Here is a 22,961-nt window from a genome sequence, read left to right as displayed (position 1 = left end):
TTGGTCTTGCCAATATTCTTTATTTCAATCATTCTAATACATGTGTAGTGGTATCTCATCATAGTTTTAATTTGCACTTACCTAAGAGTTAATGATGTTGAAATATTTGCATCTAATGTAATTTTTTTTTTGTCTTTTTTTTTTTGCTATTTCTTTGGGCCTCTCCCGCGGCATATGGAGGTTCCCAGGCTAGGGGTTGAATCGGAGCTGTAGCCACCAGCCTCCGCCAGAGCCACAGCAACGCGGGATCCGAGCCGCGTCTGCAACCTACACCACAGCTCACGGCAACGCCGGATCCTTAACTCACTGAGCAAGGGCAGGGACCGAACCCGCAACCTCATGGTTCCCAGTCGGATTCGTTAACCACTGCGCCACGACGGGAACTCCGCATTTAATGTAATTATTGATATGTATGGCTTAAGTCTGCCATTAAATTTTTTTTTGTTTTCTCATTTCTCATTTCTTTTGTTTTCTTTTCTCTGCCTTCTCAATTCTTTATGTAATTTAGACATATGTCTTTTATCCAATATGGGATTTCATATGTTTTTAAGTCTCAAGTCTATGGCTTAACTTTTGCCATTCTCTCTCTCTCTTTTTTTTTTTTTTTTTTTTTGTCTTTTTTGCTATTTCTTTGGGCCGCTCCCACGGCATATGGAGGTTCCCAGGCTAGGGGTCTAATCAGAGCCGTAGCTGCCAGCCTACGCCAGAGCCACAGCAACGCAGGATCCGAGCCGTGTCTGCAACCTACACCACAGCTCACGGCAATGCTGGGTCCTTAACCCACTGAGCAAGGGCAGGGACCGAACCCGCAACCTCATGTTCCTAGTCGGATTCGTTAACCACTGCGCCACGACGGGAACTCCCCAACTTTTGCCATTCTCGATGATGCCTTTTGAAAAGCAAACGTTTTATATTTTGAGGTCTAATTTGTCAAATTTTCATTATGGATTATACTTTTGGTATCGTAGTTCAGAAATCTTTGCTTAATCTCAGGTCACAAAGATATTCTCTTATGTTTGCTTCTAAATATTTCAGAGCTTTAGCTCTCACAATTATGTCTATGAAAAATTTTGAGTAAAATTTTGTGTGTTATGTGAGGTAATTATATGAATTCTTCTTCATGCATGTAGATATTCAATTGTCCTAGCACCGTTTGTAGAAAATACAACTGAAATGCCCTGGAATTTTTATTAAAAATAAATTGATAGGCATTCCCTGGTGGCCTAGCAGTTAAGGATTTGGTGTTATCACTTCTGTGGCTCAGGTTTGGTCCCTGACCTGGGAACTCCCCCATGCTGCAGGTGCGGCAAAAAAAAAAAAAAAAAAGAACCGACAATAAATGTAATGGTTTATTTTAGTACTCTCAATTCTGTTTCAAATATTTACATTAAATTTGGATATGGATATATATTTATCTTTGTGTCAGTACCACACTATTTTGATTACTGTAGCATTATAGCAACTTTTAAAATTTTTATTATTTTTGTTGAGTTATATTTGAAGCACAAGATTGTATAAGTTTACGGTATATAGTATATTGCTTTGATACATTTATATTACAATATAATTGCCATAGTAGCATTAGCTGTCGCCTCTGCCGATTAATGCTCATGATACAGTTTTGCTGTCCATAATCACTGGCCTGTATATTAGGTCTCCAGGACTTACTTATCTATTAGTTACAAGTTACAACCTTAAACAACATCTCTCTCATTCCCCTACTTTCCCTCACCAGCTAGGCCCCAGTAACCACCATTGTGCTCTCTGCTTTTACGAGTTCAGGTTTTTTTAATTCCACATATGTGGAAGAAATACTATATAGAACTTGTCTTTCTCTGTTTAACTCATCTTACTTAACATATTGTCCTCAAGGCCCATCCACATTGTTGCAAATGGCAGAATTTTCTTTTTTCTCATAGCTGAATAGCATTACATTGTATAAATATACCACATCTTCTTATCAATTCATTCATTGATGGACACTTGCCATAAACAACTTGGGTCGTTTCCATATCTTGGGTACTGTGAATAATACCGCAATGAACATGAGAGTGTAGTTATCTTTTTGATATCATATCACTTCCTTTGGGTATATACTCAAAACTGTGATTGCTGGATCATATAGTAGTTCTATTTTTAATTTTTATTTTATTTTATTTTTTTTTGGTCTTTTTGTCTTTTAGGGCCACACTGGTGGGGCACATGGAGGTTCCCAGGTTAGGGGCTGAACTGGAGCTGTAGCTGCCTGCCTACACCAGAGCCACAGCAACTTGGTATCTGAGCCGCGTCTGCAACCTACACCACAGCTCACAGCAATGCCAGATCCTTAACCCACTGAGCAAGGCCAGGGATGGAACACACATCCTCCTGGATGCTAGTCAGGTTTGTTAACCACTGAGCCACGATGGGAACACCTCTATTTTTCATTTTTTGAGGAGCCTCCATACTTTGTTAATAGTACTAAATCAATCAGTTTACAATCCCACAAACAGTGCACAAAGGTTTCTTTCTCTTTATACCCTCACCAACACTTATTATCTCCAGTCTTCTTGACGGTAGCCATTCTTAGAGGTGTGAAGTTAAATCTCAGTATGGTTTTGATTTGCATTTCCCTAATGACTACTGAGATGCTGAGCATCTTTTCATTTATCTGTTGGCCACTTGGATGTCTTCTTTAGAAAAGTATCTATTTAGTTCTTTGCTCACTTTTCAATTGTTTCACTTTGTTACTGAATTAGATGAGTTCATTATCAATTCTGGGTATTAACTCCTTATCTGATAAAAGGTATGCAAAAAATGTCTCCCATTCTTTAGGTTGTCTTCATTTTATTCATTATTTCTTTTGCTGTACGGAAGCTTTAAAGTTTGATTAGTCCCCACTTATTGATTTTTTTCTTTTGTTCTTTGTGCTTTTGGTATCATATATAAAACATGATTGCCAAGATCAATGTTGAAGAGAGTCTTCTCTGTTTTCTTCCAGGAGTTTTATAACTTCAGGTTATATGTTTAAGTCTTTGATCCATTTCTAGTTAATTTTTGTGAGAGGTGTATAGTGGGTGTCCAATTTCATTTTTCTGCATGTGGTATTTTTTCCCAACACCATTTGTTTAAAAGTCTATCACTTCCCTACTGTACATTCCTAGCTCCCTTATCAAACATTAGTTGACCATATATGTGGGAATTTAATTCTGCACTCTCTATTCTGTTCTATTGGTTTAAGTGTCTATTTTTATGCCAGTACCATACTGATTCAATTACCATAGTTTTGCAGTATAATTCAAAACCAAGAAGTGTTATGCCTCTGGTTTTAATCTTATTTCTCATAATTGCTTTGGTTCCACACAAATTTTAGGATTGTTTCTTCTATTTCTGTGAAAAAATGCCATTGGAATTTGATAGTGATCGCATTGAATCTATAAATGGCTTTGGGTCGTGTGGACATTTTAACAATATTCGCTCTTCCAGTTCATGAACACAGCGTGTCCTTCCATTTGTTTGTGTCTTCTTAGATTTCTTTCAGCAAAGACTTATAATTTTTCATGGTACATATCTTTCACCTCCTTGGTTAAATTTATTCCTAAGCATTTTATTGTTTTGATGCTACTGTGAATGAGATAGTTTTCTTTATTCACTTTTCAAATGTGTCATTGTTAGTGTATAGAAAAGCAAGTGATTTCTACATTGATTTTATATCCTGCAAGTTTACTAAATTCATTGATTGGATCCAACAGGTTTTTTTAGAGTCTTTGGGATTTTCAATATATAAGATCATGTAATTAGCAAATAGCAAAAATTGTGCTTCTTCCTTTCCAGTTTGGATGCCTTTTCTCACTTTATTTTGCCTGACTACTCCAGTTAGTAATTCCAGTACTATGTTGAGTAAGAGTGATGAGAGTGGGCACCCTTATATTGGTCCTTATGTTAAAGGAAAGGCTTTCAATTTTTTGCCACTTAGTATAATGTTAGCTGTGGGCTGGTTGTATATGGTCTTAATTACACTGAGGTATGTTCTTTCTATACCCAATCTATTGAGGGTTTTATCAGGAAGGGATGTTACTTTTGTCAAATGCCTTTTCTGCATCTATTGAAATGATCACATGGTTTTTTCTTTCACTATATTAATGTGGTATATCACATTTATTGAGTTGCATTTGTTGAACCATCCTCACATCCTATAAGATAAATCCCACTTGGCCATGGTATATAATCTTTCTAATGAATTCTTCAACTCAGTTTGATAATATTTTGTCTAGAATTTTTACATCTCTGTTCATCAGAGATACTTGTCTATAATTTTCTTTTCTTGTAGTGTGCTTATTTAACTTTGGTACCAGGTAATGCTGGCTCCGTAGAATAAGTTTGGAAGTATTCTCTCCTCTTTGATTTTTGAGAAGAGCTGGAGAAGGACTGGCATTAACTCTTCTTTAAATGTTCAGTAGAATTCTCCCGTGAAGCCATCTTGCTCCAGAGTTTTCTGTATTGGGAGGTTTTTGATTACTCATTCAGCCTCCTTATTTATTACTGGCTTATTCAGACTTGCTATTTCTTCTTGATTCAGTCTTGGTAGGTTGTATTATTCCAAAAAATTATCCATTTTTCTAGGTTATCTAATTTATTGGTGTTTAATTGTTCATAGTAGTCTCTTATGATCTGTGTTTATGTAGTGTCAGTTTTTTTAATTTTATTTCATTTTTGAATTTATTTATTTGAGCCTTTCTCTTTTTTTCTGCTAGTCTCTCTAAAGATTTGTCAATTTTGTTTACCCTTTCAAAAAAGCAGCTCTTAGCTTCACTGATCTTTACTATTGTTCTCCTAGTCTCTATTTCATTTATTTCTACTCTGATCTTTATTATTTCCTTCCTTCTGCTAACTTCAGGATTAATTTGCTCTTCTTTTTCTAGTTTCTGGAGGTAAAAAACTAGGTTTTTTAATTTGTGATCTAATTTCTTTTTTTGGTTGCACTTGCAGCATGTGGAAGTTTCCAGGCCAGGGATCAAACCTACACTACAGCAGTGACCCAAGCCACTGCAGTGATAACACCAGATCCTTAAACTGCTGAGCCACAAGGGAACTCCTCTAATTTATTAATAGAAACATTTATCACTATAAACTTCCTTCTCAGAACAGCTTTTGCAGTATTCCATAGATCTGGGGAGGTTGTATTTCTATTTTCATTTGTTTTGATATACTCTGTGATTTCTCTTTTGATTTCTTCTTTGACCCATTTGTTGTTCAGGAGTGTGCTGTTTAGTTTCCACAATTTGTAGAATCTACAGCTGTTCTCGTGTTGTTGATTTTTAGTTTTATACCATTATGGTCAAAAAGATTGTTGGTATGATTTCAATTTTCTTAAATTTGCTAAGACTTGTTTTATGTTGTATCATATGATCTACCCTTGAGAATGTTCCATGTGTACTTGAAAAGATAGGTCAAAACAAACAACCACAATTCCTTGAGAATAAAGTCTACTCTGCTTCCTCTGGTACTAAGAACCTACACTGGGAATGCAGGATATTGTTTTAAAAGGCTCTCACAAAGCTTAGGAAAGGGGATTGGGCCTTTCCACAAAATTCTCCTACCAGGATTCAGCATTTTGCTTTGTTTTGGTTTTCTTGATTAAGCATTTCTCTGGTTGCTGTACACTTTTGATAAGTATTCAGAGTTCCAATAAAGTTGATTCTGATAGTTTCCCCAATTTATTTACTGCTTCTGTGTAGGGATGGGATTTTGGAGTTCCCAACTCCACCATTTTGCTGACATCACTCCTAAACCATTTACATTTAACATATTTATTGATGTGGTTGGATTTATGTCCAGCGATTTTTTTTTTTCTGTTTTCTCTCCCTCTTTTCCCTTTATCCTGAGTATTTTTTGGTTGTTTGAACTTTATTTAGCATTGCATTTAAATGCATCTATTGTGTTTTCAACTACCTCCCTTTTTTTAGTGGTTGCTCTAGGGATTACAGTATACATATTTCCTTTTCAGGTCAGCTTAGAATATATGTTACCATTTTAAACAGAATGTAAAACTTAGCATTATATAGGTTCCTTTACTCTCCCCTCTTTCTATTATAATTTTCTTACATATTACATACACATACACTGAAACACCATGAGAAAAGTTTATAATTTTTGTTTTAACCATAAAATACATTCTAAAGAACTCAAGAGCAGAATAGAATGTTAAATTAACCCAGATTTTCCCATTCTGTTGGTCCTCCTTTGTTCCTGATACTCCAAGTTAACTTTTAGTATCATTTCCCTTCTGTCTGAAGGAATTCTTTTGGAAATTATTTTAGAACAAGTCTCCTGTCAAGAAATTCTCTTACATTTTCTTCATCAGAGAATTTTTTATTTCACTTTCACTCCTGAAGGATATTTTTATTGGATACAGAATTGTGGGTTGATGATTATTTTCTTATATGTTATTTTTTTAATTTAAAAAAGCTTTTTAGCCTGCGTGTGGCAAGTGGGAGTTCCCAGCCCAGGGACTGAACCCACACCACAGCAGTGACCTGAACCCCTGCAGTGACAATACCAGATCCTTAACCCACTGCACTACAAGGGAACTCCTCCTCTTATACTTTAAATAGGCAATTCCCAGAGTTCCCACTGTGACTCAGTGTGCTAATGATGTAGCCTGTCTCTGTGGTATTGCAGTTTGATCCCTAGTCTGGTGCAGTGGATTATGGATTGGCTTTGCTGCAGCTATGGTGTAGGTCACAGCTGTGGCATAGGTTACAGATGTGGCTCTCAGATTTGATCCCTGGCTCAGGAACAGCCTTAGCCACAGGTGCAGCCAAGAAAAAAAGATGTGATTTTACTTCCTCCGAGTTCTCCACAATGAGATTTTTTCTTCTGGCAGATATATTTATATCTATTTATTTATCTATGTGTATGTGTAGTGAAATATGCATATCCATATATTTAAAATATGTATATTTTATATATTCATGCACACATGTGTATAATATATAATGAAATACATAGTGAAATATACACATGTGTGTGTTGTGTGTGTGTGTGTGTTACTGTTTTCAACAGTTTCATTAACAATGCATGTAGGCATGAATCTCTTTGGTTTATCTTTGGGGCTTGCTGAGATTTTTGAATCTGTAAACCTGTGTCATTTGCCAAATTTTGGAATTTTTCAGTCATTATTTCTTCAAATTTTTTATCTTCACCGCATTCTTTCTCCTCTCCTTATGGAACTCCAATGACATAAATGTTAGATTTTCTGGTATTGTCTTTGAGGCTCTATTCATTCTTTTTTCAGTGTAAATCAGATTGGATCATTTGTATTGGCTTATCTTCAAGTTTACTTACTGACTGACTCCTCTGTTACCTCTATGCTATTATTGAGCTTCTCTAGTGAGTATTTTTTTTTTTTTTTTGGTCTTTTGTCTTTATAGGGTTGCACCCGAGGCATATGGAGGTTCCCAGTCTAGGGATCTAATCAGAGCTATAGCTGCCAGCCTACACCACAGCCACAGCAACCCCAGATCTGAGCCACGTCTGCAACCTATACCACAGCTCATGGCAATGCCGGATCCCTAATCCACTCAGCAAGGCCAGGGATTGAACTAGCAACCTCATGGCTCCTAATCAGATTCATTTCCCCTGTGCCACCACGGGAACTCCCTCTAGTGAGTATTTAAAATTTTGTTCATATATATATATATATATATATATATATATATATATATGTTTACTTCTTAGGCCCACACATGCAGCATATGGAAGTTCCAAGTCTAGGGGTCGAATCAGAGCTACAGCTGCCAGATTATGCCACAAGCACAGAAACATAGGATCAGAGCTGCATTTGCAACCTACTCCATAGCACATGACAATGCCGGATCCTTAACCCACTAAGCTAGGCGAGGGATCAAACCCACATCCTCATGATCCTAATCAGGTTTGTTAACCGCTGAGCCAGGAAGGGAACTGTTATATTTTTAAGTCCTAAAATTTTCGTTCCTCTATTCATCTTCTATTTATTTGTTAAGACTTTCTATCTTTCCATTCGTTTCGAAAGTGATTGCCTCTACTTTTTGGAGCATTTATTTTCATTACAGTGCTTTAAAATCTTTATCACTTATTTCAATATCTCACTGTTGGCCTCTTTTGATCATCTTTTATGATACAAGTTGAGATTTTTCGTATGCCAAGTAATTTTGTTGTTTTTTTAAATTTTTTTATTGTTATTTCCCCAATACAATTTTTTTCTACTATAAAGTATGGTGGCCCAATTACACATACAAGTATACATTCTTTTTTCACCCATTATCATGCTCCATCATAAGTGACTAGACATAGTTCTCAGTGCCACACAACAGGATATCATTGCTAACCCATTCCAAAAGCAATAGTTTGCATCTATTAAGCCCAAGCTCCCAATCCATCCCACTCCCTCCTCCCCCTTGGCAACCACAAGTCTACTCTGCAAGTCCATGATTTTCACTTCTGTGGAAAGTTTCATTTGTGCCGTATATTAGATTCCAGATATAAGTGCTATCATATGGTATTTGTCTTTCTCTTTCTGACTTACTTTACTCAGTATGAGAGTCTCTAGTTCCATCCATGTTGCTGCAAATGGCATTATGTCATCCTTTTTTATGGCTGAGTAGTATTCCATTGTGTATATATACCACATCATCCTAATCCAATCACCTGTCGATGGACATTTGGGTTGTTTCCATGTCTTGGCTATGGTGAATAGTGCTGCAATGAACATGCGGGTGCATGTGTCCCTTTTAAGAAAGTTTTGTCCAGATATTTTGTTTTAATCCTGGACATTTGAACTTTATTAGACTTTATTAGACCCTTGTCTGAATACTATGGAGAATGTTGATATTTGTATTTTAGCAAGCAATGGACTCTGTTGGGCCCAGGACACAAATTCTGACCAGCCTTCTGTGCATTGTGGTTTCAATGTTAGTTCGATTTTCTTTTCTCTCTTTTTTTTTTTTTATTGTTTTAGTGCTTAAAAATTTTTTTTAATTATAGTTGATTTACAATGTTGTGTCAGTTTCTGCTGTACAGCAAAATGACCCAGTCTCTCTCTCTCTCACACACATACACATCTTTTTCTCACAGTATCTTCCATCATGTTCTGTCACAAGAGATTAGATATAGTTCCCTGTGCTATACAAAGCATTTCAGTGCTGCTTAGGTTTGTCCTGTATGTGCACCCTCCAGTGGTCAGTCTGAGAAGAGGTGGTGGTTTATTCTTTAATTTAGTTCTCCAGTCTTTGGTACAGTGTTTAGGATCAAATCGGTGCATGCTCATCTTGAGGGTGATCCCAGGAGTTCATCAACAACTTTATGGAGTCAGTTTCCAGAGTTCTGCCTTCTCCACAATCTCCCTAGTATTCTTGGGTTCTCTGGGGCTTCTCTTTGTGGTTCTTTAGCCAAAATGCCAGCATTTTAGTTACTTTGCTTTGTTGTGCCCTCACTCAGCGCTAAGAGGCAAAAGGTTAGAGAAAGTGAAAAAGAGTTAGTGAAAGAGGAGAGCAATTAGATTTGTCCCAATCCCTCTCTCTCTCTCTTTTTGGCTGCACCTGCAGCTTATAGAAGTTTCTGGGCCAGGGATGGAGCCCTCACCACAGCAGCAACCCAAGTTGCTGCAATGACAATGCCAGATCCTTAACCTGCTGTGCCGCAAGGGAACTCTTAAATTTGTCCCAATCTCTTGAGATTCCTCCAATCAGAAAGGTGTCTCTCCTTTAGAGTTTTAGGTGACTGCAGGCCTCATATGTCACTGCAGCAGGAATGTTAGGAGGCTGGGGCATGAGAGAATAGAGAACATTTTTAAAAGGTGTATTTCCTCACCCTTTCTGAGCATGAAGAGTGCCTTTCCCATTCTTCAAATGAGAATTAGGAGACTTCTCCTATAGTTTTCACCATCTCTGGCCCAGCTGCCCACTTTCAGGTTTCAGGCTGTTTGGGTCTGGCCTAGGAAATACTGAGGTGATTTTCTTTCCCATTCGCCTGCTACTATTTACTCTTCAAAACCTCCCATGTATTTTGTCCAGGTTTTATTATTGCATTTAGCAGGAGAGATAGGGAGGAGTATGTTTACTTTATGTTACTTAGCTCATTCCTTCTTACTGCCAAGTGGTATTCCATTGTATGCGACCCTCTATTTATTCATTCTCTTATTAAGGTCATTTTTATTGTTTTTCGTTTGTGGCTATTACAAATTAAGCAGCAAGACGCATTCAAGTACATGTCTTTGTGAAGACACATACTTTCACATTTATTTTGCAAAATATCTAAAAATGGAAAGCCTAGGTTATATGGTAGGTATGTACTTAAATTTTTAGGAAAATGCCAAAATGTTTTCCAAAGTAGTTGTATCATTTTACATTCCTGTCAGCATCTTAGGAACATTCCAGTTGCTCCATATAACTGCCAACACTTGGTAAAGTCTTTTTCATTTAGCCTTCCTAGTAGATGTATGGTATTATTTCATTGTGGTTTTAGTTTGTGTGTCCTTAATGACTACTGATGTTGAGCATTTTTTCATATGCTTATTTGCCGCCCATGTATCTTTGGTAAAATATCCAGTTAATTCTTCTGTCCATTAAAAAAAAATGTGTTGTCTTACTATTCAATTGTAAGCATTCTTTATATACTCTATATACAAGACATATGATTTGCAAATATTTTATCAGACATATGATTTGCAAATATTTTCTTCATTCTACAGCCATCATGTTTTATTCAGCTCTCTTTGACTTCTCCTCCATACTGTGCCTGGATCCACTCCCTGTTCTTTCCACTGATACCACCATTACCTTAGTTCATCTCTCCTGGATTGTCCTCCTACTCTGGCCTCCCCCACAGCTGTCGTCTTATTCTACTCCTCCTTCCCCTCCTCCTTCCCCTCCTCCTCCTGCTTCTTCTTTTAAATGTTTTTGGCCACACCCGTGGCATATGGAAGTTCCCAGGCCAGGGATGGAATACAAACTGCTGCTGCAACCTAACCCACAGCTGTGGAAATTCGGGATCCTTAATTCACTATGCCACAGCAGGAACTCCTCCCATAGTCTTCTTGCTTTCACACATGGAGAAAGACTTAGTCTGGACCATAGTCGGGTCTGCAAACAGTAGGCAGTGAGCACTTAACAATGCACACTGAGGAGCTCCTGTAGTGACTCAGCGGGTTAAGAACCCAACATAGTCTCCATGAGGGTGCAGGTTCGATCCCTGGCTTCACTCAGTGGGTTAAGGATCTGGCATTGCCACAAGCTGCAGCATAGGTCACAGATGCAGCTCGGATCCAGTGTTGCTGTGGCTGTGGCACAGGCCTCAGCTGCAGCTCCAATTCCACCCCTAGCCTGGGAACTTCCATATACTGCAGGTTCAGCCCTAAAAAAAAAAAAAAAAAAAAAAAAAAAGCACACTGAAAAATTCTCTTGTGGCGCAGTGGGTTAAGAATCTGGCGTTGTCACTTCTGTAGCAGCTTGGGTTGCTGCTGTGGTGCAGGCTCGAACCTGGCCCAGGAACTCCTACATGCCATGGGTGTGGCCAAAAAATGCACACCGAATCATTTCACCTCCAAGTATAACATCATACAAAAGCTCTCCAGTCCCCTGGCATAATGCTCAAGCCCAAAATGCCCCACATTATCTGACCCTTGCCTCATTTTTCCCCTTTGCCCACCATATTGCAGCCACAACAATCTTTTTCCTCAAATGCACTGAGTTTTGTTTTCTTCCCAAGACCTTTGCATAAGCTATTCCCTCTGCCTGGAGTGTTCTTCACCCTGTTTTGCACATTTATGCCCCTTCTGTCATTTAGAAAGTTAAAATGTCACCATTTTAGATATCCTTTGAACACAAAATCTAAAGTGGCTACCTCCATACTGTCTATGACATGCTATTTAATTTCTCTGCAGAATTGTTATCACAATATAGTACTTTGTTTGTTGTTTGTTGCCTACCTTCACTAGGGTTTCATGAGAGCAGGGATTCTGACTTATTCATTTCCATATGCCTGGTGTCTACAGCCATGCACAGCACATAGTACAGGCTCAGTAAATTCTTACTGAATATCTGAGCCCATAGCACCTGCCTCTGTGTCTGGAGCTTTGCCACAGAATAAATGCCACCTGAATTTGTCAAGAAATCTATCCCCATAGCACAATGATCAAAAAGCACCCATGAACTAGAAAAGGGAGAAAAAAGACACCCATGCAGGAAAATGACAGAAGAAAAAAATGAAGAGATCAATTCCTCTAGAAGTGTTTTGCAAGCTTTGTGACAGAGTTGCCATGTTCCTGGCTCTGGTGTGGGTTTCCACTCAAGGGACGGCCCTACCTTGGTTGCAGGGGTTGTTAAGCCCACACGGAATACACACAATGTAGTGGTACAGTTCATAGGTGCCGTCCAGACGCCTCCACAAGGCTGGCTTCTCAAAGGAGATTAGACCCCTTCAACCTTATCCACTGTTGACTCTGTTCCTGTACTTCCTAGGGTCTGTAAGTTGATTTTCCCATCCCACAATCCTCAGCACGATGGGTCAGCCCTCCCATGAACTGATGATAGCTCACTGCTCCCATGGCCCCCACCCTCTCTCAGGCCAAGACTAGGTGCTAAGACAGCACCTAGGGTGCTAGGAAGTTTGAGCACACAGAGTCTGCTTTGAGGGCCCTCCTATAGGCCTCGTGTCTCCCTGAGAGCCTGGCAGGTGAGTGGTCTGAGCAGTTTTTGTAAGTAGCTTACACTACCCTGCTGAATCAAGATGGCTGCCAAGACCACACCCGGGCCAGGGTGAGGAGCTGCTCTTCTGAGCACCAGGGCATCTCTAGGGCCTGTCCCAAAGATAACAGCAGCCATCCATACTGTCTTGACCTGGAAGACAAGCTTCCCGGAGGTCAAGACAGCTGCCTGGGCTCCAGGTAGCCAGGTGAGGCCTCAGCCTTGATTGCAACCAAGAGTCATGATGTAAACAAACTCCTTGAAACCTCTTATCCAAGGTGGGAAATTCAGATGCCAGGCCATGGGTGAGCACGACTCATCAGGGAAAGCCACCTTGTTTTTTAGTGGCAGAAACTTCTGGGAAGTGGCTGCCCAGGGTATGGCCCTATTTGTAGACTTTCTGGCTTGGAGATAGAGGGACTGTGGTGGTGCACATGGGGTCCTCTCACTCCTTTGTCTCCTGGGCATCTCATTGCACTCCACACTGGTCCCTGTGTCCAAGGCACTGGCTTGGGGCTCAGGAGGGGAGTGAGTCTAGATAAGGTTTGAATCTGAGAAGCCAGGCAGCTGCTCATGCATTCTCTGACTTTTGTTGTGCTGAGTGCTGGGTGCTGGCAGGGTGCTAGCATTTCCCTGTCTCTATTCTCAGCCTGGACTGGACGGCTGGGGCAGGAATTATGTCTGGGGCTGACTCTGCCTCTATTTATAGAGTACCAAGGGCACTGTCCCCTCCCAGTGGACCCTCATCCAAGACAAATCCTTCTGGGGACCAGAAGGGTTGCTCTGGGAGAATCTGAGGGGGGTGCCCACCCACGAAATGTGTGCTCAGCCTAGGATGCAGACCTTCTTGGGCCATGGGGCTGGGGGAGACAGGGTGCTCATTCTCTGGCCTCCCTCAACAGTCACCTTAGAAAACCCCATCTTGGAGTTCCCGTCGTGGTACAGTGGTTAACGAATCCAACTAGGAACCATGAGGTTGAGGGTTCCATCCCTGGCCTTGCTCAGTGGGTTAAGGATCTGGAGTTGCCGTGAGCTGTGGTGTAGGTTGCAGACGCGGCTTGGATCTGGCATTGCTGTGGCTCTGGTGTTGGCTGGTGGCTACAGCTCCAATTCAACCCCTAACCTGGGAAACTCCATATGCCGCGGGAGCGGCCCAAGAAATGGCAAAAAGACCAAAAAAATAAACAAATAAATGAATAAAATAAAATTCAACCACTTTAAAAAAAAAGAAAACCCCATCTCTCTTTTTTTGGGGGGGGGGTGGTTTGCACCTATGGTGCATGTGGAAGTAGTTCCTGGGCCAGGGATCAAACCCACACCAAAGCAGCAATCCAAGCCACTGCAGTGACAATGACAGATCCTTAACCCACTGTGCCACAAGAGAACTCCTCTTTTTTTAAATTTATTTTTTATTTTTTTGGCCACTCCTACAGCATGTGGAAGTTCCAGGCCAGGGATCGAACCCACACCACAGTGGTGACAATGCTGGATCCTTAATTAGTAGGCCACCAGGGAACTCCAGCCCTATCGCTTCCTTTTCTTGGAGTCTGCTAAATGATACTGACCAGGAAACAGGTGCTTTGTTTACCAGGTGGCACTGTCTATGTACCTTAGCCAAACTCTTCAATTTCTGCTCCCACCCTTTGAGCCAGCATTGTCCCTTGCACACTTCTCTCCTTCCTAGACCCCCAAGGAGGATGATATCCAGCAGGGGGCACTGCTGTCACAGGGTCAGAGCTTCCAGAGGTCTGGGGCCTGGGAGCAGAACTGCTAATCCTCTGGGAATACAGGAGGATCTGGAGGTGGACTCTGGTCCTGCTAGACAGCAGAGGGATGATGGATTGATAAACATGCCCCATCCAGCAGTGGGGCACCCTTATCTGGCCTCCCCTGCCTGCTGTACTCACACACCCAGTGTCCAAAGGGCAGAGCTGAGCAGTGCTGTTATGTTGTTTCGGGTTCTGGCTGTGGTCACCAATGCCCTGGGCATTCCTAGGGCAAACTGCGAGCTTTTGACCTCCTGCTCTACTCTAGCTCAATGCCCTTGGCTCCCCAGATTCATAACTTAAGACCAAAGCCAAGGCTCCTTGGGCAGAGTGGGGATCTCCCTAAACTTCTCCCAAAATGGGGAATCTAGGGAAGGCCTGAGAAGACTCCTGCTCCAAGCCACCTCAAATCCTCACCATCCACAGATCCTATTCTCAACTAGGCCCATTCTCTCCATCCCCTATGGCCACAGCCCTAATCCACATGCAGCGCCTGAGCTGCCTCCTGTCCATGGCCCTGCCTCCAATGTGCAGCAGGGTCCCAGACTAGCGCAAGGCAAGTAGGGGCCTATGGCGCACCATTTAAGGAGGTCCTCACTCTCACGGTTATCTACAAACAGAGTTGAATGAGTGTCTCCTCCATAGAAAGTTTTCTAAAACACAGGTCAGACTCCCAGTTACCCTCACAGAGCCTGGCCTAGAGCTTCCTTCAACAAATATCGGATGACAGACTTGTTTCTCCAGAAGGAGAGGAACCATAGGTCCCACCCTGTAGACCCTTGCCTGTCAGGATCAAGTCCAGACTCCCGACGAACATTCAAGCTTCTTCACAGTGTGGTCCCTGTTGGCTGGTCCACCCTTAGCTCCTGGGCAACCATATGAGGCCACACCACGAGTGGGATCTGCCCTGCACTTTTGAGCCTCCAGGCTTTTGCTTGGGCTATTCTTGCATCCTAAGATCCTCTCCCACTGCTGACTCATCATCCTGCTGATGGTCCTGCTGAAGGCCAGCTGCTCAGAGTGGCCATCTGTGAACACTGGCTGAGATAAATTGCTCCTGTCCTTACACCGCAGCATCTCCGCTCCTTTGCCTCACACTTCAGGTAGGACATACATCTGTTATTCTGCAAATCAAGTGCACTTACTAAGTGCCTACTGTTTGCGAGGAAAGCACTGGGTGCCAAGGAGGTAGCTCTGGGCGTAACATCCACATCTTCTGTCTTTAGAGAGCTCACATCCAGGTTTGTTGTGGGGACCATGGCTCCTCACTTCTAAGTACCCCCATATGGCTGGCATAGGCAAGGCGCTGAGCAACATTCCATGACCATTAGATGCCCCTAAGTCTTCAGCTTTCTGGAGTTACCACTCCACTAAAAGCCAAGTAATACATGGATGCTCCAGCCCGTGAGTCTGTGGGAAGCTTTCTTCAACACTCCTGTGAGTTCTTGAAGAAGGGAGAATAGCTTTGGTTTCCTGAGGATGACCTATCACTAGAGGTCTCCTGGCTCAGAGCTCCTTCCCTAGCACACCCTGGCCCATTTTGCCCCCCAATATGGACCCAGTCCTATGAAATACTCCCAGAGCAGCATTTCACGTAGGCAATCTGATATGGTGACATCTGCACTATAGTCTGTCACTTGCCAAGCTGGAAGGCAGACAGGCATGCTTTCTCTTAGACCATCCAGCCAGGGGGCCTCTGCTGACCCTTCACCCCTTCTGTCAGTTAGTTAGTTGGTCAGTCAATCAACAGATGCTTTCCTGAGGACTTATTCATGCAGAGTAAGGACTGGAACCTTTCATAGCTAGCTGAGGTCCTATTTAAATTGAGGCCCTTTGTGGACCTACCTTCCAGGAGAAGGAAGGAGCCCCTACCTGATGTTAACAGCCCCTTCCCCTTGTTATGTGGCTGGATGGTGCTTGTCGCTGGACTCCCAATCTCTCTGCAGATCTGGGAGGGGCCACACACATGAAGAGGATGATGGGAAAGAGGGGAAAGATCTCTTAGTAAAGACAGAACCAGACAGAAATAACCACAGTGCTGCTCAGGGAAGCCATGTCCCCCTCCTTCTCCCTCCCTCCCTCTCAGTATCCATGAATTGCCATGGAAATTGTCTGTTGTCAAGAACATTTCAGGGAAAAGGTGCACGCTGCTAAGACAATTTGAATCCATCATCCATCCACCCATCCATCCCTCCATCCCCATCCAAGCCACACTAGGTCATGGGGCACCTGCTGCACTCAGCTAAAGCTGGATCCTGGGGCTACAGCAGTGAATGGGGCAGAGAACCCACTGGGCCAACCCCTTTTTCTCCTGCCTTTGCCCTGCTTTCTTTCCATGACTGTACCTATATCTCATGGCTTGCTCAGTCCAAGCTACAAAGGCATATTCCTGTTCTTATTTTCAAGCTTAAGTTACATCTACTGTTTCCGAAATGTGACCTCAAATGGAGCGCTACACAGACACTCTGAAGACTGGGTCCTCCACCAAGTCTAATTTATAGGCTAGAATCAGGGTTGGGTTCTCTGCCTCAAAGATACTATGTGGATTAGGCAGAGGACCAGCATCAGTGGGTCCAGACTTGGGCTACAGGAGAAGGGAACAATACCATATTGGCCTGGGGTCTCACTAAGCTGATTCCATGGTCACTAGACCCCTTAAGGGGCACCCCCTCATTGTCTTAAGCCTTATTTCCAGGGCAGCCCCTGGACTCGGGATTCCCAGACTGAGTCACCAGGGTCACCAGGGGCTGTGCTCATAGCACAAGCTCTACTCTTGCAGCACTTGGAGTTTCCCTGGCTCTCTCCCAGGCCTGCCACCCTGATCCTAAGCCTTAGCCAGAGGAAAGCAACTCTGGCCTGGACAAGGGATGCTTTAGGGTCCATCTGCTCCTCTACTGCCTAGCTGGCTGCCTCCAGAGTGGACATCACTGCTAGCTAGCTGCTCCACGCCCCGTTCTCCTGGACTGAGGGAGCTCTACATGTTTGATTTGTCTTTCTAAGAGCCACGGTCTCAAGACTATAAGTAAGGTGACCTCTATGTGGTAATCCAAAAACAAGAATTTAGGAATCGGGCTTGTAGGCAACACTGCCCACCTTGATGACAGGTATTTCTTTGGCCTGAACAGGTAGTGTCCTGGACTTTGCCTCACCATCCCAAACTCCCAGCCTACCTGGCTCCAATCCAGGCCCAACCTACAACCATCCCCTGAGGCCTGAGCTACAAGCCCTGGGGAGGGAAGGAAGTGGCCGGCCAACCCCCATAGCCAGCATTCCTCTGTGATGACGACAATCTGCTCACAGCTCAATCACCCCATCAGAAGCAGTTCTCTGGAAGCCACAGGGGACTCCCTCCCAAAGTAAGTAAGGCCTGCTCCTACAGAGTGGGGCCTCCTTCAGCTGGGGGCATCAGCAGGACTTGACTGGACTAGGCGGCAAGGAGAGCTGGGCCCAGAGGTCCCCTGGGAGCAGATCAGAAGATCACAAAGCCCACCTAAATGCCTCTCACTCGTTTTTGCACTCATTCAGTAGGCACTCACTGAGATCCTTGTTGCGGTTAGCCCCATTTGAGGCCCTCAGGACCCAACAGGCTGGACTAGGCAGGTAGGGCAGCATTAAGGGGCTCCAAGATATGTAGGAGGAATCCTCCAACAAATAAAATACACAAAAAGGATAACTTCAGCAATGGTAAGAGAGAGCTATGGAGGCAATAGAACAGTACATGACAGCAAGTGGAACAACTGAAGACCTCAGCCTTTGGAGGGGGGCCTCCGAATTCCTCGGAGGCCACCTGCCTGCATACAATCCCCTCCTTCCATGCATGTATAGCCCCTCTTTCACACTCCACCTGGGAAGGAGCTGGGGGCAAGTGCGTTCAGGTGGGGCTTTTCCGAGGCCGATTTTCCAGCTTCCACTGGAACTTCCAGAGAGCCAAAAGCCCGCGCGACACAGGATGCCCGCCCCTCCCGCCTCCACGCCTCTCCCCACCTCCTCCTAGGCCAGCGACAGCTCGTGAACCTCTGCGCTCCCGGCGTGGTTCCCGGAAACTCCTCGATTTCCCTGTCTCCGCAGCAATTGCAAGAAACCGAAACCCAGACCCCGCCCCTTCGGCTCCATCCCGCAGAACCCGGCGCAGGACTAGGGGCTGGGAGCTGGGGGCTGGGGGCTGGGGGCTGCGGGCTGGGGGCTGCGGACTAAGGGCCTGCCTGAGGGGCGGGTCCGAAGGGGCGGCCGGAGCGGCCCCTCCCCCACTGGCAGGGCCGAGGCGGAGGTGGGGAGCCCTCAGAGTGACCCGGCTCGGGCGCCCACCTACCCCCGCGGACATCGTCCCCAGCGGCTCAATACCACCCTCGCCTCCCACGGGAAAGCTGCGCCCGAGTCTAATCCGATCGCTCTGGCTGCAGCGGAGGGCGGAGTGACCAGTGGAGGGGACGCAAAGCGGCCTCCCCCACAGCAACATCGAGGTGGGCGCCATTTCTGTGCGCCTACTGTGTGTCGGCCAAACCAGGGAGGGGGCGCAGGGGGTTTAAGAAGGAAGGGCAGGAGCATTTCCGAAGACCTCACCCCTTGCCCCCACAAAACTCGCTAGCTTCTTCTTGGGGGAGGGCACAGAGAAGCTTAGCAACTTGCTACAGGTCACACAATCTGTAGCAGCAGAGTTGGCTGCAAACCTCTGGCCTGCAGCGGGAGGCTGGGCGGAGAAGGAGGAGGAAGTGCCCCGGCCGGCTGTGGCAGGTGAGCCGCCTGGCACCAGCGGGGCAGCCAGCTGGGGAGGGGGAGGGGCGGTCCCAAGCAGCCACCAGGGCGGCGTGGACCGGAGGCTTTGCTTTCTCCCGCCCTCCCTCCCTTTCCAGGAAGCCGGCCAGCCCTGAGCCGGCCGCTCACCCCAACTCACCCCCAGCCGGGGCCGTGCAGGAATGTGGAAGTTGGCCGGAAGGGCTTGTGCCCCCTCCTCTCCAAACACACACCCACACCCATCTTAGGCTCGGGCAGCGCGCTAGCGTGGGTCACCTGGGGTTGAGAGATTTCATACCGGGCTTTATTTCCCAGATCGATGTAGGAGTGCTGCTACCCCCTTAACGGCAAAGAAGCCTGCCAGGGGCAATGGCTGTGGTGCAAGACCCATTCGCATGGGGGAGGAGGGTGCTGCTTCCATCCAGCACCATTCTGGGTCAGGCTGCTGGGTCTGGCCACAGAGCCGCCCCAGCCTCAGGGCCCCCTGGGGGAGGATGAGAGCTGAGGCCTCTTTCCTCCCAATGCAGTGTTTATAAGAAATGAAACTGCACAGGGCATCAGCGGCAACCCACACTGACACCCCGCTCCCCCTCAGGGGTTCCGGAACAGCCCAGAGTACTGGAGCAATCCTCTGCCCACTCTTACCCACTCTTACATCGCAGGACCCCTAGTGCTTTCCCAGCCAGCTGCTGACTCCCACTCTGCATTTAGGATTTTTATAACAGCACATTTATTCTGCTGTGTCATACACCATTTTTGCCAGAGCTGTGAGAGGGGAGGGGCTAGTCTTGTGCCTCAGCACATCCCCAGGAGTTGACCCAGAGCAGGCATGCCATTCATACTTGTTGAATGAATTAAGAAACGACTCTTTATTGGAAATTAGGCTCCTTTCAGACAAAGTCAAGCCGTTGGTTGCTTTCACATAACTGTATACCTGACCTGAGTTCGCACAGTTTAGAACTGCCTGCCTCCCACCTTGCTGTGCAAATAGAAAGATGATGGCTGGGAGGGACTTTGAGCATCAAAGAGAGCTCTCTTCCTGAACTTGGAAGGCTGGAATGCCTGCTGGGGGTTCATCTACTCTGGGGACTGTGGCTCTTTCTCCAAGTAGTAGGTCCCACAGGGCCCAGTGCTGCCCTACTCTCAAAACCTTAGTTAAAGCCTTGCTGGGTCCTGTACTTCAGAACTAATTGGAACCTACCTAGGGGGTGAACACTATGTCCTGAGAGCCCGAGGGAGGGTGCTGGGGACAAGATTTAGTCCATATAGGAAGAGGTTTCCATAGGGGTGATATTGCCCCCAGCAGCAGGCAGCCCCTTCCGCCAGTCCAGAAAACCTAGGGCCTAATACAGAGAACCTGCCCAATAAATTTACCTTCATTGAGTCACTGAGTGATGGCATAGACAGGAGGCATCTTGTGAGTGGGACCCTGCTCCTGCTCCAGAGATAACCCCCAGCTCAGCTAACTCCAGCTGCAGATGTGAGGAACCCACCTAGGTCTCTGCTGGAAAATGCAGACTTTGTTCTCCAGGTCACCACTCAGAAGGTGCTAAGTGGAGAAATGGCAGCAGGAAAATTAAGGGCCAGGGGTTTTGAGGAGGGGAAGGATTTCTGCTTGGCTGCTTTAGAGGTGCTTCATAGAAGACCAGACATTTGCTCTGGGCCTTAGAAGAGAGACTGAAATTGAAATTGGGGGTCGGGGAAAGAACTGAGATAGAGGGTGGGGGTGAGTAAGTGTTGCTAATTACCTGAGGAATTCAGGGATGAGAAGCAAATGGAAGGAACAAAGAGGGGGAAAAATACAGTGTGTTCACAGAATGAAAATACATTGAAAATTTCATGCAATACTTTAAATACTGTCCTTTGACTAATGTTTTACAGTTTAGAAGGGAGTTTGATAGTCTATCTAATTTCATCTTCATAACAATTAGGACATGTGCAGAGAGCACCTCTCTTTCACACATGAGAAAACTGAGGGGCAGAGAGGGACAGTAACTTGTCTCACATCAAGTGGCAAGTGGCAAAATCTTAAGAACCGAGCTTTTCGGACTCAAATCCACCCCCCCCACCCCCGTGCAGGGAAGGAAGACCTAGAGGCCCCAGTGAGATAAAGAGGGGAGGAGGATGGGGAAGACAACCAGGATGGAGCTGGAATTAGGAAGAGAGAAAGCTGCTGGAGGCAGTGCAGAAAAGAGAGGCTAAGAGTTCTACTTGTGTGAATCTGTGGATAGAAGATTCATCCAGAATGTAGGGAAGCATCCAGAAGGCAGCCAGAGCTTGGTTTGGGGGTCACTTGCCTAGAGGGGATGGCTGGAATTACAGAACATGAGTATTTTGAGTCAGAGAGGGAAATGCGCCAACCCCAAATTACCAAAAGAAACCTAAAGAAGACAAAATACGTTCTGCCCACCTTCTCAGGGAATGTGTGATTCATCTTAGAATGGGATTCATCAAGAGCAGTTACAATAAATATTAGAGATACTTAAACAGGGGTTAGCTTTATTTCACTGATTTGGAGTATAGCCCCCCCAGTCATGATAAGCAGATTCTTAGAGGCTTCAAGATTACATAAGAATCCCTAATGTTAAAAAATTTTTTAATTAAGAAAAAGCAAAGAACACTTCAAAGATGTAAATGACAATTTCATTGGTAAATCCTAACACTGGGGAATTTCTCCTTAGCAAAAAAGTATTGATGTGCGTGAAGATTGAGCTACACAGTGCTGTTGGTGTTATGAAAAAATGGAAATAACCTAAAGGTCCTACAACAGGGGATTAATTGGGTAAATTTTTATTTATCCTTGTGATAGAATATATGTACCCATTACAAATGACATTGGAGAAGTTATTTCATGACACAGGATGCTCATTTTATACATATGTACACACACAGATGATTATCTGAAGCAAAATAAAGTTCTTGTTTTAAAGCACTTTTGACACTCTCCTGTTGCCTTCACAGGGTCAATTTCTCAAAACACGTGAGCTGCAAACTTAATCTCCCTAACCTTATTCTGAATTTCCCAGTGGCTATGTCAAGTTCTTAGAGATAGGATAAGCATTCATTTGCTGCACAGAGAAAAAGACTAACTCAGGAGCCACTTGTTTTCTACTCTTCTTGCTCAGAAGGTCTTGGTCTCTATAGTGTGCTCCCATTCCCATCTGCCACTTAAAGCACCCCAATCCTTCTCCCACTTCCAGGACACCTTCCACTTTGCTTAAAACCCAGCTAGGCTCATTTCTCCCAGTTTCTCCTCCCTCTCTGCACCCATCAGTATCTGGGAGACAGCTCTGACCCATTCCTGTTGGTTTCCTGGGAACCAAGCTTGGTCTTACAGCATCAGATTTGGGTGTACCAGAATTGGATTAACCCATCCATTTCTTCCGTGGGAGGGAGCTGTAGTGTGACTGACAGGTGGAATGCTGCATCAAAGTGTCTATTTATAGCTTGTAACATTGAAATTGGGGGCTGCTACAGAGGGCGAGCTTGGGTGACAGGAGTGATACCACCAGCCTGGCCTGGAAGAGTGATTTACTTCTGAGTCAGCAGCTTTGGGGAGGTGAAGGAAGCAGCCTGCTAGGCCAGAGTTCTGGATAGAAAAATGAACATAGTCCAGTCACTAGGAGCACAAGCAGGGCAAGGTCTAGTTGTAAGCACAAGAGTTAAAGAGCTGCCATTCCCAAGAAGCTTAGGACCTGGACTTTCCAACCCTTCCGCTAGACCCACAGCCTTGCTCAGCCCTAAGCAATTCCCTCATGTT

General features: G+C 44.5%; 2 protein-coding genes across 3 annotated transcripts in view; both read right to left on the bottom strand.

Annotated features, from left to right (window-relative positions):
* Positions 1 to 22,961, bottom strand: part of LOC146405748 (uncharacterized) — a 115,376-nt gene that overhangs the window by 9,187 nt on the left and 83,228 nt on the right. The gene's annotated exons all lie outside the window — the stretch shown is intronic.
* LOC146405749 (uncharacterized) lies at positions 8,173 to 19,631 on the bottom strand. 2 transcript variants are annotated; one of them, XM_085014558.1, is made up of 2 exons: positions 18,455 to 19,067; positions 8,173 to 9,461 (listed from the first exon to the last, which is right to left on the bottom strand). In XM_085014558.1, exons 1-2 carry the CDS (start codon positions 18,939 to 18,941, stop codon positions 9,427 to 9,429), a joined length of 522 nt encoding a protein of 173 aa, XP_084870684.1. In that variant the 5' UTR covers positions 18,942 to 19,067; the 3' UTR covers positions 8,173 to 9,426. The 2 variants fall into 2 exon arrangements, 1 of the variants encoding a protein (XP_084870684.1); XR_014838768.1 differs by lacking the exon at positions 18,455 to 19,067 and adding an exon at positions 19,500 to 19,631 and having other exon boundaries at positions 9,327 to 9,461.

Source organism: Sus scrofa, chromosome 2 (assembly GCF_054392235.1).
Source record: "Sus scrofa isolate SSC_HxYL_T2T_F1_AM1 chromosome 2, Sscrofa_HxYL_maternal_Yorkshire_Landrace_v2.0, whole genome shotgun sequence".
Classification (NCBI taxonomy): domain Eukaryota; kingdom Metazoa; phylum Chordata; class Mammalia; order Artiodactyla; family Suidae; genus Sus; species Sus scrofa.
The sequence above is the reverse complement of the archived record's forward strand: the minus strand, read 5'-3'. Positions and strand labels throughout refer to the sequence as shown.